The sequence below is a fragment of the Triticum aestivum genome, chromosome 5A (assembly GCF_018294505.1).
Source record: "Triticum aestivum cultivar Chinese Spring chromosome 5A, IWGSC CS RefSeq v2.1, whole genome shotgun sequence".
NCBI classification, from domain to species: domain Eukaryota; kingdom Viridiplantae; phylum Streptophyta; class Magnoliopsida; order Poales; family Poaceae; genus Triticum; species Triticum aestivum.
This window is the reverse complement of record NC_057806.1, coordinates 604,632,805-604,648,468: the sequence shown is the minus strand read 5'-3', so window position 1 is coordinate 604,648,468 and position 15,664 is coordinate 604,632,805. Positions and strand designations below refer to the sequence as shown.

The 15,664-nt window shown below is 43.1% G+C and overlaps 1 protein-coding gene and 1 non-coding gene across 2 annotated transcripts; both read left to right on the top strand.

Annotated features, from left to right (window-relative positions):
• Positions 1 to 287: 287 nt before the first annotated feature.
• On the top strand, positions 288 to 393 carry LOC123109180 (small nucleolar RNA Z118/Z121/Z120). Its single transcript, XR_006452477.1, has one exon. It is a non-coding gene; the product is annotated as a small nucleolar RNA Z118/Z121/Z120 (small nucleolar RNA).
• A 2,416-nt stretch (positions 394 to 2,809) lies between these two features.
• LOC123101621 (uncharacterized) lies at positions 2,810 to 6,945 on the top strand. Its single transcript, XM_044522986.1, has 6 exons — positions 2,810 to 3,017; positions 3,263 to 3,453; positions 4,492 to 4,608; positions 4,698 to 4,810; positions 5,278 to 5,463; positions 6,527 to 6,945. Exons 1-5 carry the CDS (start codon positions 2,810 to 2,812, stop codon positions 5,456 to 5,458), a joined length of 810 nt encoding a protein of 269 aa, XP_044378921.1. The 3' UTR covers positions 5,459 to 5,463; positions 6,527 to 6,945.
• Positions 6,946 to 15,664: the final 8,719 nt, after the last annotated feature.

The window sequence follows — 15,664 nt, the reverse complement described above, 5'->3', positions numbered from 1 at the left end:
TCAGATTCATTCTACAATTTTATTAATCGGATACCCCATGAGTTCCCTCAGGCTTGCTTATGTGACATGATAAAGGAAGATCGATATCCAATGCAGTATATAGTATTCTTTTATAGACCAAAATGTTTGGCTGTACTTGGAGCATGTTTCGTCAACATGCTGATATCGTTTGTACAATGTCTTTTGATCTTTTGTTGCATCATCCTTTATTGCTTGAATTGTAAACCATGTACTTCACTGGGTTTCACGGGTAGCATGAGTATGACTAGTTTCCATACATTTTTGTATGCTTGCTGTGATGAATCACAAGGACGGTATCTGAGTATGGTTGCTCTTGAAAAGGCCTCCTTCCTTGATTAACATCCTAAACTGATCATATATTCTGAGCAAGCATGCAAAAATCTGAATTGAACATGGATCCACAATGACCTTTCACGTGCATCCTTTCCTGCTTGAAGTGTAAACCATGTAACTTTGCTTTGTTCATGGGTTGCATAATATGACTACTTTTCTTACCTTTGTCGGTATCTGAGTAAGGTTAGCTCTTGAAAAAAGGCCCCCTTCTGTGATCATATATTCTGAGCAAATCCTTCCATGGTATCTGAGCAAGTTGGGTCTTGGAAAAGGCCACTTCCTTGATCATTAATCCTAAACTGATCGTACACTCCGAGCAAACATATTCAAATCTGAATCCAGTGAGTGGTAGGAAGTTTTGATTTTTGTCCTAGCAACACAATATATAGTAGTAACTCAAGATTGACTTTGGCAGGTTGGTGTACTAGTGTTTATCATTTTGTCGAAAGTTGTGGCCTGTTATTAAATGTTAGTGGTTTCCTTGATGGTCTTCCTATATTTATTTTTCACTTGTGGTGCAATGGAGCTGCTGCAAGTGTAGTAGCTATAGAGGGACAGAGTTTCTTTTAATTATATATACCCTTGTTTCAAGTGGTGCAACTGAGCTGCTAAAGCCGAAAAGTATTAGCAATGAGTTTGATCTTTCTTCAATCCTTGCTGTTGTGATCCTGAAGTCCGTGCTGCTTCATGTTGCAGGAGAACATACCCCTGGAGGAGGCATTCGAGAACCTGAGATGCAGCCACCGAACAGATGCACCAGCACCTCTAATCTTGGGCCCAAGCAAGCTCGAAGAGATGGTGGTAATGCTCCTAGTCTACATTTTATATCCTCTCTCTGCTGCTTCCTGTTAACTGCATTGGGGTTTCTCTTTCTTTGTTTTTCATGTGTGGGTTGCAGGAGAGCAACCAAACTAGCTAGGGTGGCCTGATGAGGTCCTTTATGAGGCTTTGCTTCTGATTCATATCATATTAGGTTTTGTATGATGCGTGTGTGGTTGATGCTCATGTACTAGCTAAGGTGGTTGTTTCAGTTTGTACCTCATTTAGCTCACTGTTATTACTTATTAGTAGCTAAAACTGCTACTGGATAGGCATTCATTGCTTGCTTAGTGTTCCGTTCTTGGTGGAATTAACTGGATGCACAAAATATTTCAACAACATATGCCAAAAGGTGCTGCTGCTGCCTTGCTGCTATGCAATTGTAGGTAGCAGACATATCCACAATTGTACAGAGGCTACAGCTGCTGAACATAGTTTAGTTCTTGCATGTTTATCTTAACTCCACCAAGCTCATATTTGCTTAAAGGACTAACTGTAAGTAATTTTTTTCAGGTCAGCGTACTCTGATGAGAACATGCCTCCTGAAGGATTGCTTGAGTTGTGGTTGCACTTGTCGAATTTATGGCCTAGTGTCGAACATGGTCTGCACTGACGAAGTGACGATGGTGAATCAGTTGCTGAAGCTGAGGTGTGGTAAATTACTGTGTCCCCCCATGTCCCAGTATCTTGTTGTAGTATGATAGTTGCAGGTTCTGATGAGTATTATATGTTTCAGGAAGATGGATCATTTCCAGATATGCATCTGCACGCCAAGGAGCTGGAGCTGGAGCTGTAGCTGTAGGTGCATCTGCACGCCAAGCAGCTGGTGAGTAGTGCTCGCCAAGGAGCTGTAGCTGTAGCTGCAGCTGCATCTGCACGCCAAGCAGCTGGTGAGTAGTGCTTGTTCTGCTAGCAATAGCATGGAGTATTATTGTTTCAGTTTTTGCTTCAGTTGATGGAGTGCATTTGTTAGGGTTTCAGTAATTCAGCACTCTTACTGTCATTCTGTGTTTGTTGCCTGACTAGTAACCAACATTTCTTGTTTAAATGGCTTTGATTGATCAGCGACGGCCTTGCACAAGAAGGTGCAGTCAGCGAGCAAATCTGTCAAGTTGAGAAGATTGCATTGCATGACCGGGTGATATGGTACGATACTCTACTCAATTTGATCCGGGCTGCAGGAGCCTACCCTACGCGTGTGTAGGCTTTTCAGGAACTCTGCTCGCGCGTGCCCTCTCCTCTCCTCTCCTCTCTGTGTACAGAGGGATGGGGCTCCGCGTGAAGACCACGCGGACCCCTCGGTATCCGTTGGATAATTAAATTTACCACGGGGCCGCGCGCGGTCAAAAATGAAGCCTCCCCTTTCATTTATTTACCCAACTTTCTTTACTGCTGCATGCAGGTGAAACGACGGCTACTCCCTCAGCCCCGAGGCGTCTCGCTCTCTCTCTCTCTCTCTCAGGGCATCCATGAATGGGCACAGGTATGTATGCGTGCACCCACCCACCCACCCCTCCTCTCAATGGCCATTATTGTTTTGCTCACTGCCTCACTCCCCTCCTCTTTCTTTCTTCTTCCTTACGCAGAGCCTTCCACACACAGCAACAGCCAAGCCAAGCCAAGGCTTGGACCGACGATGAACCAACCGAAACGGCCCAGCAAGATGCACCAGCAAAGGAAGGGCGCGGCGCCCCCAGGCCAAGGAGGGGGCGGCCCCACATCGCTCGAGCCCTCGCTCGATGACGCGTGGGCCCGCCTCCTCCAACTCCAACGGCCCCCATCGCGCCTCCTCCCGCCCGCCGCGGTACGAGGCAGGCTGACAGGTGGGGGCCGCCACGCCGCCGGTATATATACCGGTGTCGGTGTGCCCCCTCTGTCCATCCTCCTCCCACCGCCACATCTCCCCCATCTGCCACGGATCGCTCGCCGGAGACGCCCGCCGCCACAGATCGCCCGCAGGAGACGCCCACCGCCCCTGATCGCTCGCCGGAGGTGCCCACCGCCCCAGATCGCTCGCAGGAGACGCCCACCACCACCGGTTGGACCTCCTGGTTCGACTCTAATCCTGTTTCCCCTCCTTTTCTTCTAGGGTTTCCAGCATCTCTGCTCGCCAAGCTTACCTCATCCCCGCAGGTTATCCATGGCCGCCGTTCTCCGCGGTGCTCGCGCTGGCCGTGGCGGCCCTGGCCGCGCTCAGGGGAGGCAGAGGGGCGCCGCCGTGCAGCAGGCCCCGGCCCAGGCAGCAGCCCCCGTCCTCAACCCCAACCCCAACCCCAACAGGTGCTTCTCTCTGCTCGTGACGAACCCTACCTCGGTACATCTGGAGATGTGACATTCCCCTGGCTCATGTACTAGATGTTCAACCATCTCGTTAGATCTGCCCTATTCTCTCATATTGTTTGACCTGTCCTGTTCTGTCATCATTTAGATCTGTTAAAAATCTGCTCGAAACTGTGATACGTGTCCATGCGTGCTGTGATTTATGCTTGTCATGGTTCTGAAATGTACGTTGTCCTGCTCTGTTATCATTTAGATCTGTTATTAAAAATCTGCTCGAAACTGTGATACGTGCCCATGCGTGCTGTGATTTATGCTTGTCATGGTTCTGAAATGTACGTTGTCCTGCTCTGTTATCATTTAGATCTGTTTGGGTGCATGCAATGTTCATGTTTGGGTGCATGCAATGTTCCATGTTTCATGATATTTTTGGTCATTGTTTCATCATTAAATGGGTTATGCTTCAGCACATTCATGTGCTCTTTTGATTTAGATATGTTTAACCTGTCCTGTTCTGTACCAAAATAAGTAATCTCCTTCTGTTCATGTTCATGTGTTCATGTTCTCAATAAGTAATCACTGTTAAAAAGGACTTTTGCCAAATGGCGATTAATCTCCTTCTGGTTGTATCTAGTTGGTTGATACACTGTAAATCTATGCCCATCTAGTTACAACTGCCATGTTTCTGCTATCGTTTGTGCCAAAAGTGATTGTTATTCTGGATGCACATGTTTATATCAGTGCATAAGTTGTGATAGATCTATGCTCCTTTGAATTAAAGAGTGGCTATGAATGCTCCTGGTTCTATTGTGATGTTGAGGGTGATGAGTAGGTCTGCCTCTAGACTGAGGGCGATCCGCTGTAGTACTCATCGCCTCAGTCTATTGTGGCTATGAATGCACTAGTAAGGCAAATTTTTGTTGTACTTGATATATCAAGCGATCCGCTGTTCATTTTTTAAAGACGTTGAATTATTCAATCCTCTCATATATATCCATCGATGTTGTATTGATAACTGGTGTGTTTGTCTTTGTAATGCAGGTAGATCAGCATTTAGCACTTTTTTGGACAACGGTGATGGAGAACCTGAAAGATCAGGATCGGGAAGGCATCAAATTTTATGAATTCCTTCAAAAGTCCGCGTTAGTTGATCCCATGGTTTGTGCAAATAACTTGCCTGTTTCAGTTTTATCTGTGTTGAGAGTATTTAGGTGTTACTGGTTGTCACTAACGTATCTTTCATACAGGAGTTGATGAAGTTCGGTATTTCGGATGGTCTCGCTGCCCAGCGACCAGAGGAGGTTATCAAGCTCAGAAGCGTGACTGATGTGTTCAATAACATGATGCCAATCAGGCAAAGGTAGATACAAATTCCCCTCATTTTTGCTGAAATGTGAATAAATCTTTTAGACATTGTAAATAAACCTCTCATTACACCATAACCTTAGTCAGAAAGATTAATCTCATGATAGGTAATCCCTCCGTCCCATAATATAACAACGTTTTTCAAGCTATGTTAGCCTGAAAGACGTTCTTATATTATGGGACGGAGGGGGTATTTGTTAGTCATAAATCACAGTGCTAATCAACATGTAGCTCTTGTCTGGACCATTTGCTAGTCATTTTTGATTGTCATGTTATCAAGGTGACAGTTTCTCCACCGTGACTTTCGAACATTTCTGACCCCCTTTATTGTTTTTGAAGAATTCTCCTAGAGGTTCACCACTTATACTGTTCCTTTTGTGCTTTCTTATAAACTCAAATTGTGTGTGTGTGCTTCAAAATTGTTTTGTTAGCATTTGTTTAATGAATATTTTGATGGTTCAGGTACCTGTATAAATACATACATGGTGAGCGGGGTAGTGGAGAGATTACTAAGATGGAGAAACGTTTGAGGAAGGGAGTAGAACTATCTGATCAGAAAATACAGGATATCAGGGATGGGAACGCATTCTGCCCTCAACGGCCCAAGCTCTTCGACAACTACCCGAGGCCCCTTAAGAACTAATAAATGTAAGAAACTCCATGACATTGTGCTCGCTCAAAAAAACATAATTTTAGTTTTACCATAAATGTTATACAGAGTAACTGTTAATTGTCTTATGCTTAAGATGGTCTCTTATTTTGCACTCTTGCCGTGCTCCTACTGCATATTCCATACTACACCTAGCTCCTGATTCATACTAAATTCTTCTTGGTATCACCACTAGTGGTCCAGAGGTGAATTCATTTTCCTTGTTGTAACTATGAAACATGTCAACGGTATAATTATTTCAAATCTGACGTAATTGCCATGTTATTCATCCAAAGTATTAATTTGGATACATGTGAAACTGAACCAGTATGCGTCATAGCAAAGATAAACTTTGAATGATTCAATTTTGCTTGGGTTTTAGTGTGTTGTGTGCTGGTCAGTATCTCTTTCTAAATCATGTCTTCTGTTCATTTCATGCAGCTATAAATTTTATTCTTCACTGTAGCGTCCAGCAAGAGATGATGTCACTAGTTTGAATTGTGAGATATGTGTAGTCATGCTCCTGTCATTATAAATAATGTATTTCCCCCGTTTAACTCGATTTAATATTCTCACCTGGGAACATATCAATTATTCTGGCTTTTGTTCCTTGCAATTAAGAAGTTCAGGGATTAATGTATTTATCTAATGAATGAATAGAATTTGCCAACATAGTAGCATCTCTCTATCCTTAGCCTGTTGCCGGGATGGTGTGGACTTAATTATGCTGACTTTCTTCTTTTTACACTTCTTTCTTTTCAGCTTTGGGAGTCCACTGTTTCTTAAGTTGTCATTTGGTTTATATGCAGAACATGCCATTTGTTTTCATTCGGCCATCTCATCTTAACCCATGACACCATGTTTGATTTGTACTGGAGGGACAAGTTTTTGCATTCCTTATATTCTAAAAAATAACAGTGAAGGGTTACTTGACCATTGATTTTCCTGTTGGACAAAGTAGTTCTCCCCCTTTTGGGGTTTAAGAAGATAATGTGTCGATACATGTTCTTGAATGTGTCCTTCAGGCTTAGCGATAACATACTGTGGTGTCCTTCCTTGCAGGTGTCCTGCAAGACTGTAAAAACCATGGCGTCTTCCAGGAGTCCGCAATTGCCCTTGCCTGCGAGTTGAAACTGTCTACAGAAGGACCCAAGATTCAGCAATTGCCCTTGCCTGTGACTTGAAACTGTCTACACAAGGACACGAAAGATTCTGGATCATTACACTTGAATGTGCTTATTGCTTTGCGTGCAAAACTTCTTGATAGATGATAGTCTTATTGTAAAACTTTGGCTAGTATAGCGTCAGCATGGCGTCAGTATTCAGCAAATATGGCGTCAGTATAGCCAGTGAATTTTGCATGGAAATAACAGTGTAGTCCATATAGATGCACAGTGCAAATAGAAATGTGTGATATGTCTGTGGCTTGGATTTTGGTCGCATCGGCAAAAATATAAAAGTTTTGAGATCGTGCTGCTACATTTGATTTGTTTGCAAGGGGGTGGTTGTGTTTGTGAAGCGAGCTGGGATGGCTGTTACCACAGCACTGTGATGTGGTCGCGCTCCATGACCGGCGGCGTTGCAGACGTGCTGGTGTTCCGCTGCAGATGCAGCGAGCGCTGCTGCAGGCAGAGCGATGGGTGTGTAGCAGGAGGAGCACGCGCTGCTGCAAACAGAGCGATGGGTTTGTAGCAGCATCTCGCCGGCACTTGGCCAGCCCCACAACACTAATGGGTATGTGTTGGTCGTGTGACAGTCGCGTCTGTACAAGTCGAAGGGATAATAATGTTCACGTGTTTGTTTTACACAAAGCTCACTTGAGAACCATGCGACTAGAATCGGACGGATGGCGAACTGACTGATTTTCTCCATTGGATGATGGCTAGCAGCACCGTTGGCCAAAAGCCGCATGGAGAAATTCCCATTCCATGATGATAGATATGCTTCAAGAGATTTGGCACAGTCCCCAGTCTAACGTGATGGACGCATCCCCATATGAGCTGGGTTTAGGGGTAATGGACAGCCCATACATGTAGGGCCGGTTGAGGGGTCCGTTTCGTAAAAAATAGAGTTAAAATTGGTGACTGGGATCTCCTCGTTGCTTCGCAGCGTTTCAAAAAGAGGCCGGTTCTTACACTGGTTCATTTCTTTTCCTTTTATTTTTTCAATTTTTTTCGGTTTCCTATGTTTTTTTTTCCGTTTTCCCCTTCTCTTTTGTTTGGTTTTCTTATTTCTTCTCTGTTTTTTTTTGCTTTTCACAGTTTCTTTCATTGTTTTTATCGGGTTTTCTTTTCTTGCTTACTTTCCTTCTTTTATTCTTCAGCCTTTTGTTTCTTTCTTGGGTTTCTTTTTTTTCCTTCTCTGTTTTTTTATTTTGTTTGCATTCATTTTTTTTCATTTTTTGCATTTGTTTCTTCGGTTTTTTTCATTTTTTGTTTAATGTCTTCCTTTTTCGGATTTCTTTGTTTCTTTTGGTTTTAATTCTACATTTTTTGTATGTGTCAACAACATTTTTTGAATACATGTTTAATATTCTTTTAATACAAATTTATCATTTTTAAGACATGGTCAACATTTTTTCTATACATATTTTAAACAATTTTCAAATGCTTAATTAACATTTTTCAAATACTTAATTAACATTTTTTGAATACATGATCAACATTTTATCTATACACACTTTTTAAATTTTTTCAAATACTTGATGAACATTTTTTCTATGCACATCATCATTTTTTATTACATGGTGAACATTTTTTCTATATAGATTTAACATTTTTCAAATATTTGATCAATATTTTTAGAAACTTGTTCAACATTTTTTCACATGCTTGATTAACATTTTTATATACATGATTAAAAGTTCATCATCTTTTAATGCATGGTCAACATTTTCTATGTTATTAGTAGTATTACAAGCGCCGGGAGCGCGGCGTCACGCAGCGCCCGTCAGATAGCCTGGTATAATGAACAGAAAGAATAGAACAGTAAAGCATACGCATGTGGGCACAACACATCGCTTATTCGGCCCACACAATATTTTTGATCCGTCCCTTTCCGACATCGCCTCATGGTCCTGTCGTCTACTGCAGCTACAGACAATGCTTCGCCATGGCCACCCACATTCTCTTGCCAAAAGGCGAACCACTTGGCTTTGTCATCGACCGGCGTTGCACAGCGGATGTGAGGAACGACCAAATCTGGCAGCGTTCCAGAAACAGTTCAGACTTGAGAAGTTGAAGCACCATGTAATTTCTTTTATGATATAATAACAATGAAAAGAGCTGTCTTGCTGAAATCTTAGTTGTACATTCCCAATTTAATAGCCTAGTCGGCACTGAGAAATGCTAGTGAGGGATGCTAAGTCGACAATATTGGTGATACAAAAATCAAATTTCAAAAGAAAGGAGGGAACTCTTGCAGTTTGCCACATATGTATATTCAACCACCTGTGTTAGCAAATTATAAGTTGATATGAGATGCGACTGAGTCATCAAGAGTCCGACATTCAGATTGCTAGTAGAAAACTAATTTAGATACACAGGTATTGTGTCATGTGCGAGAACCAAGCAGAACGGACTAAGAAGATGCTCGGTCATCTCTGTTGTGCATAAATTGCGCGTCAATCCTGTAATTTCCGGCTCCGTTGATTCGATGAGTACGTAGTTGTTGATGCTAGTTTTTGGCACGGATGTAAACTTAATTAAGATGGCCTCAAATGAAAGACTTCTCAATATGAAGAAGTTTCGTGTCATTGAAGTGGACACCTTTTATGTTTAGGTCATTGTCATCCGACCTCATCTCAGGGTCGAAACTAAGCTCGATATATTGAGATTCAGGGTTCTGGAGTATTGTTCAGCCGATTACCCCTTCAAGATGACCTCGAATGAAAGAGTATTCTGAATGAAATGTCTTTGTCTCGATTATGATATATACATCATCTCAATCTATGGTCATATGCGACCTGTGGAGCCAAAACAAGATCTGGCTGAAAAATTCTGTCGCGCAATCAGAGGTCCTAGGTAATCCTGAGGTCACATTCAATCCGAGGACCCAACCGAGGACGCAATCCGAGGACATATGCAATCTGAGATCATATGAAATCTAGGTCATATGCAATCCAAAGACCCAATCTGAGGACTCAATCCGATGTCCCAATCCAAGGACTCAATCTGAGGTCATATGCAATCCGATGTCCCAATCCGAAGACCCAATCTGAGGACTCAATTCGAGGACTCAAAATCCGAGGTCAGGAAAACTAGGGAGGTAACATAGAATTCTTAGCCCGACTATGTCGACTAATCTGACCAGAAGCTAAAGATGGGCATGTGAAGATATCCAGATGACCTCAGATGAAAAAGTGTTCAACACGGAGGTTGTTCGTCTCATTGAAACAGTTAAAGTTTCTTTTGGGCACGTCTCCATCCGAGATAGTATATGGCTGTAGAAATCAAAAACCGAACAATTGTCTCAGGCATACCTAGATCCAAGTTCGGTTAAGTTGGAAGATTTTGGACGAGGTTTAGAGTCCTTTTCTTGTACGGGAAGTCCAGCCGCCTCTTATATATGTTGGAGGTGATGGCAGATTGAACAACACACAATCGAAATATCAATCTACTACCTTTTCATCTATGTTTTATCTCTCCATTGTTTTCTCTATGGTTCTTCGACGTTCCTCGAGATTTAGAGCTGCGAATCCCGGGGCTCTAGGGGCAAGTGAATCGACTTAGGGCAGCCTATAGCTGCCGCACACCTTGAAGTGGTCTCTCCCGCGCGTGTGAGGTTTCGGGCCTACAAAAAGCATTCGCTATTTGTCTTGCGTATCGCAATGCCGGTCGGATCTCCTTTGACGCGAGGTGCGGTGCATCACCCCCTGCGTCGAGGGTATACATGACGTGTTCGTGTGTCAACACACTTTTTGGCGACTCCGCTGGGGACAAACGATCAATCATCAACATCATCCATCATATTTGATCTTCACAAGCCATCTGAAGTGGACGCCGATAACATCATTAAACCCAATCTTGAGGAGTTACCGACTGAGCATCGCCAGGCTCATGAGGAGTATAAGAAGGCGCGTGAAGTGAAGGAGTTGCATGGGTTCCTTGGAAAGTTCAAGAAGGATCATCAAGGCAACATCACTCCCTTGGGAGAAATAAAGTTTCCTCCTCTTCAGGCCGAGCAGGTTAAACCCTCTGTGAGTACTACCTTTTCTCCTGAGCAATGGGCTAAAACTGAAAGTCATATTGCTGATGGTAATAATATGCTCTATCAAACTTTCTTAGAGAATACTACTGCTCAGAAAAACATGCCTCAATCATCGGCACCTGTTGGGGAACATAGCAGAATTTTAAATTTTTCTACGCATCACCAAGATCAATCTATGGAGTCATCTAGCAACGAGGGAGAGGGGAGTGTATCTACATACCCTTGTAGATCGCGAGCGGAAGCGTTCAAGAGAACGGGGTTGATGGAGTCGTACTCGTCGTGATCCAAATCACCGATGACCGAGCGCCAAACGGATGACGCCTCCGCGTTCAACACACGTACGGTTGGGGAAGACGTCTCCTCCTTCTTGATCCAGCAAGGGGGAAGGAGAGGTTGAGGGAGATCCAGTAGCACGACGGCGTGATGGTGGAAGCAGCGGTGATCTTGGCAAGGCTTCGCCAAGCTCCAATGAGAGGGAGAGGTGTTACGAGGGGAGAGGGAGGCGCCAGGGACTTGGGGTGCGCAGCCCTCCCTCCCCCCTCTTTATATAGGGGCCCGGGGGGGGGGGGCGCCGGCCCCCTAGAGATTGAATCTCAAGGGGGGGGGGGGCCAAGGGGGGGACTTGCCCCCCAAGCCAAGTGGGGCGCCCCCACCCCCAGGGTTTCCCAACCCTAGGCGCAGGGGAGGCCCATGGGGGGTGCACCAGCCCACCAGGGGCTGGTTCCCTTCTCACTTCAGCCCATGTGGCCCTCCGGGATAGGTGGCCCCACCCGGTGGACCCCTGGGACCCTTCCGGTGGTCCGGTACAATACCGGTGACCCCCGAAACTTTCCCGATGGCCGAAACTGGACTTCCTATACACAAATCTTCACCTTCAGACCATTCCGGAACTCCTTGTGACGTCCGGGATCTCATCCGGGACTCCGAACAACTTTCGGGTTACCGCATACTAATATCTCTACAACCCTAGCGTCACCGAACCTTAAGTGTGTAGACCCTACGGGTTCGGGAGACACGCAGACATGACCGAGACGACTCTCCGGTCAATAACCAACAGCGGGATCTGGATACCCATGTTGGCTCCCACATGTTCCACGATGATCTCATCGGATGAACCACGATGTCGAGGATTCAATCAATCCCGTACGCAATTCCCTTTGTCTATGGGTACGATACTTGCCCGAGATTCGATCGTTGGTATCCCGATACCTCGTTCAATCTCGTTACTGGCAAGTCTCTTTACTCGTACTGTAATGCATGATCCTGTGATCAACCACTTGGTCACGTTGAGCTCATTATGATGATGCATCACCGAGTGGGCCCAGAGATACCTGTAGTGCACCTTTATAGCCACCCAGTTACGTTGTGACGTTTGGTACACCCAAAGCATTCCTACGGTATCCGGGAGTTGCACAATCTCATGGTCTAAGGAAATGATACTTGACATTGCAAAAGCTCTAGCAGACGAACTACACGATCTTGTGCTATGCTTAGGATTGGGTCTTGTCCATCACATCATTCTCCTAATGATGTGATCTCGTTATCAATGACATCTAATGTCCATAGTCAGGAAACCATGACTATCTGTTGATCAACGAGCTAGTCAACTAGAGGCTCACTAGGGACATGTTGTGGTCTATGTATTCACACATGTATTACGATTTCCGGATAACACAATTATAGTATGAACAATAGACAATTATCATGAACAAGGAAATATAATAATAACCATTTTATTATTGCCTCTAGGGCATATTTCCAACAACACCTCCCATACAACAACAACCCATACAACAACAATACAATTTGCCATTGAATATATATCATAGGCCAACTAATCAACTTATGGCTCCACCTGCGTCCCCTAGTCCTCTTATGAGTGTACCCAATTCGGCGTTGACGCCGAATCACCTCGTCACACCACCCATAAGCACAAGCATGTTTAGTCTTCCGCCAAATTATGGTTCGATGCCAGTACCACAAATTGCATCACTAGCTAATACTCATGTTGCAGCTATGTCATTGCCACAAGCATCTTCATCTACCCCAGATCCAATTTTAGCCAAACTAAGGGAAGATTTGCGTAAGATGTTTCAAGAGTCTTTCGGAACTGAGCCAAAAGTTAAGCACCTCTTCCCATTTCAAGATAAATCAATCTAGTTGGCCAAACCAAATCAATAGATCGGAGAAGAAATACGAAGTTATAACAATCATGCATAAAAGAGTTCAAAGAAAACTCAAATAATATTCATGGATAATCAGATCATAAATACAATTCATTGGATCCCAACAAACACACCGCAAAAAAATAATTACAACGGATAGAACTCCAGGAACATCAAGGAGAACATTGTATTGAAGAACATTTAGACAGAAGAAGCCATTTAGCTACTAACTATGGATCCATAGGTCTGTGGTAGACTACTCACGCATCATCGGAATGGCAATAAGGTTGATGTAGAGCCCCTCCGTGATTAATCCCCCCCGGGTGGAGTGTCGGCGGAGGCCTCCAGATGGGATCTCACGAGAACATAAACTTGCGGTGGTGGAAAAAGTATTTCATGGCGCTATCTGATTTGAGAGGAATTTTTGGGTATTTATAGAGGAAAAATTAGGTCAAGATGATCTATGAGGGGCCCATAAGCCCATGCCCCCCCGGGAGCGCCCCACAAGCTTGTCGCTCCCTCGTGGGCCATCTGGTCTCCCCCGAACCTTCCAGGGTCTCTTCTGGTCTAGAAAAAAATAATCCAAAGATTTTTTCTTCGTTTGGACTCCCTTTGATATTGATTTTCTGAAAAGTCAAAAACAACAACTGACACTAGGCACTAAGTTAATAGGTTAGTCCAAAAAATGATATAAAGTTTTTTGTAAATGAAAATAAAGCATCCAAGATTGATACTATAATAGTATGAAACAATAAAAATTTGTATATACATCGGAGACGTATCAAGTAGTAATTAGATGATGGGTTGCTAGAGTGACAGAAGCTCAAATCCTAGTTTATGCGCTATTCGTAATGGGCTGATTTGGATCCATATGATTCATACTATGGTTAGATTTATCTTAATTCTTCTTTCGTAGTTGCGGATGATTATGAGAGGGGTAATCCTAAGTGGGAGGCTTGTTCAAGTAAGAACAACACCCAAGCATCGGTCCTCCCACATATCAAATTATCAAAATAGCGAACGCGAATCAAATAAATATGATGAAAGTGACTAGATGAATTCCCATGTGTCCTCAAGAACGCTTTGCTTGCTATAAGAGAAAGTTCCGGCCTGTCCTTTGCTATACAAAGGATTGGTTACTTTGCTGCACCTTTGTTAATATTGTTACTTGTCATTTGTTATGAATTATCTTGCTATCAAACTATCTGTTACCGATAATTTCAGTGCCTGCAGAAAATACCTTGCTGAAAACCGCTTGTCATTTCCTTCTGCTCCTTGTTGGGTTCGACACTCTTACTTATCAAAAGGACTACGATTGATCCCCTATATTACGGGTCATTAAGACTCTTTTCTAGCCCCGTTGCCAGGGAGTGAAGCACCTTTGGTAAGGAAATATTTATATTACGTGCTGAAATTTACTATCACTTGTTACTATGAAAAACAATCCTTTGGGCTTATTTGGGGTATCTTCACCTTGACCAAAAGCAATAAGAGCTGCTCCTAAACCTACTGAACGTACTAAAAATATTGACTATGAGATCCCTTAGGGTATGTTAGAGAAACCGCTAGCCAATCCTTATGCAGGAGATGGAACTGTACATCCTGATATACACTTCATATATATAAATGAAATTTGTGAATTGTTTAAGCTTGCAGGTTTATCCAATGATGGAGTTAAGAAGAAGGTATTCCCTTTATCTTTGGAGGGAAAGGCCTCGACATGGTATAGGCTATTGGATGATACCAGAATATGGGATTAGAACTGGCTGAAATTGGAACCTACATGTGTTCAATCCCCTCCCAAACTCTCCAATCGCGTGCTCAAATCAAATCTAGCCCGAGTCAAAAGCAGTAAATCTACAGACATGGCAAAGACTTACCGCCATGGCCGATGCGCTCCGGTGGAGTTCTGCGGTCGCTCCGGTGGTAGCCACCATCTTGGATCGTCCTGCTATCGCTCCCGTGGCCGCCTGCCGATGTGAGTGGGGAAGAGGGGAGAGAGCAGTGAGGGTTTAGGGTACGATATATATATACCCTTGTAAACTATTAGGGCGTGTCCTACTAAGGTTAAAAGAGTCGGTTTTACATTGTTTTTTTGTATTTTTTTCTTCTCGGTTTTTTTTGTTTTTTTTCTTCTCCATTTTTTTGTTTTTTCTTATGTTTGTTTTTTGTTTCAACTCTACATTTTCGTATATGTCAAAAACAATTTTTAACAAGTGATCAACATTATTTGTATACACGTTCAACATTGACCGCTTATGCAACATTTTCAAATACTTGTTCAACATTTTAATACTTACTCAACATATTTTAAATACATGTTCAAAAATTTTCAAATACTCGTTTAATATTTTTTAATTCTTATTCAACATTTTTCAAATACTTGTTCAGCATTTTTAATACTTATCTAATATTTTTCAAATACTCGTTCAACATTTTTAATATTTGTTCAACATTTTTTAAATACTTGTTCAACATTTTTCAAATGTGTTTCTGAAGAGTTGTTTTTGTATATATATGTAGAATATTTTAAAGTATACAGAAAAGTGCAAAAATAAAGAAAATAACGAGAACAGAAAACATATTTTTTTAGAAAAAAAGGCCGTGCTTCCCGCGCGGCTGGGCCGGCCCATCCGGGGCTCCCACGACGCGAGGCTTCGCCCTGTGCTCGCTTAAAGTGAGAAATAGGTGTGCCCCGATATTTGAGCGTGTGATGGGGAGGAATATAAATGAGACTTATAAAACAGAAAAACAAAATTTTTGAGATAAGCCATGTAAATTGGAAAGGAGGTAGTATTAGTTGTAGCCGTGTGATGGGGAGTAGTAG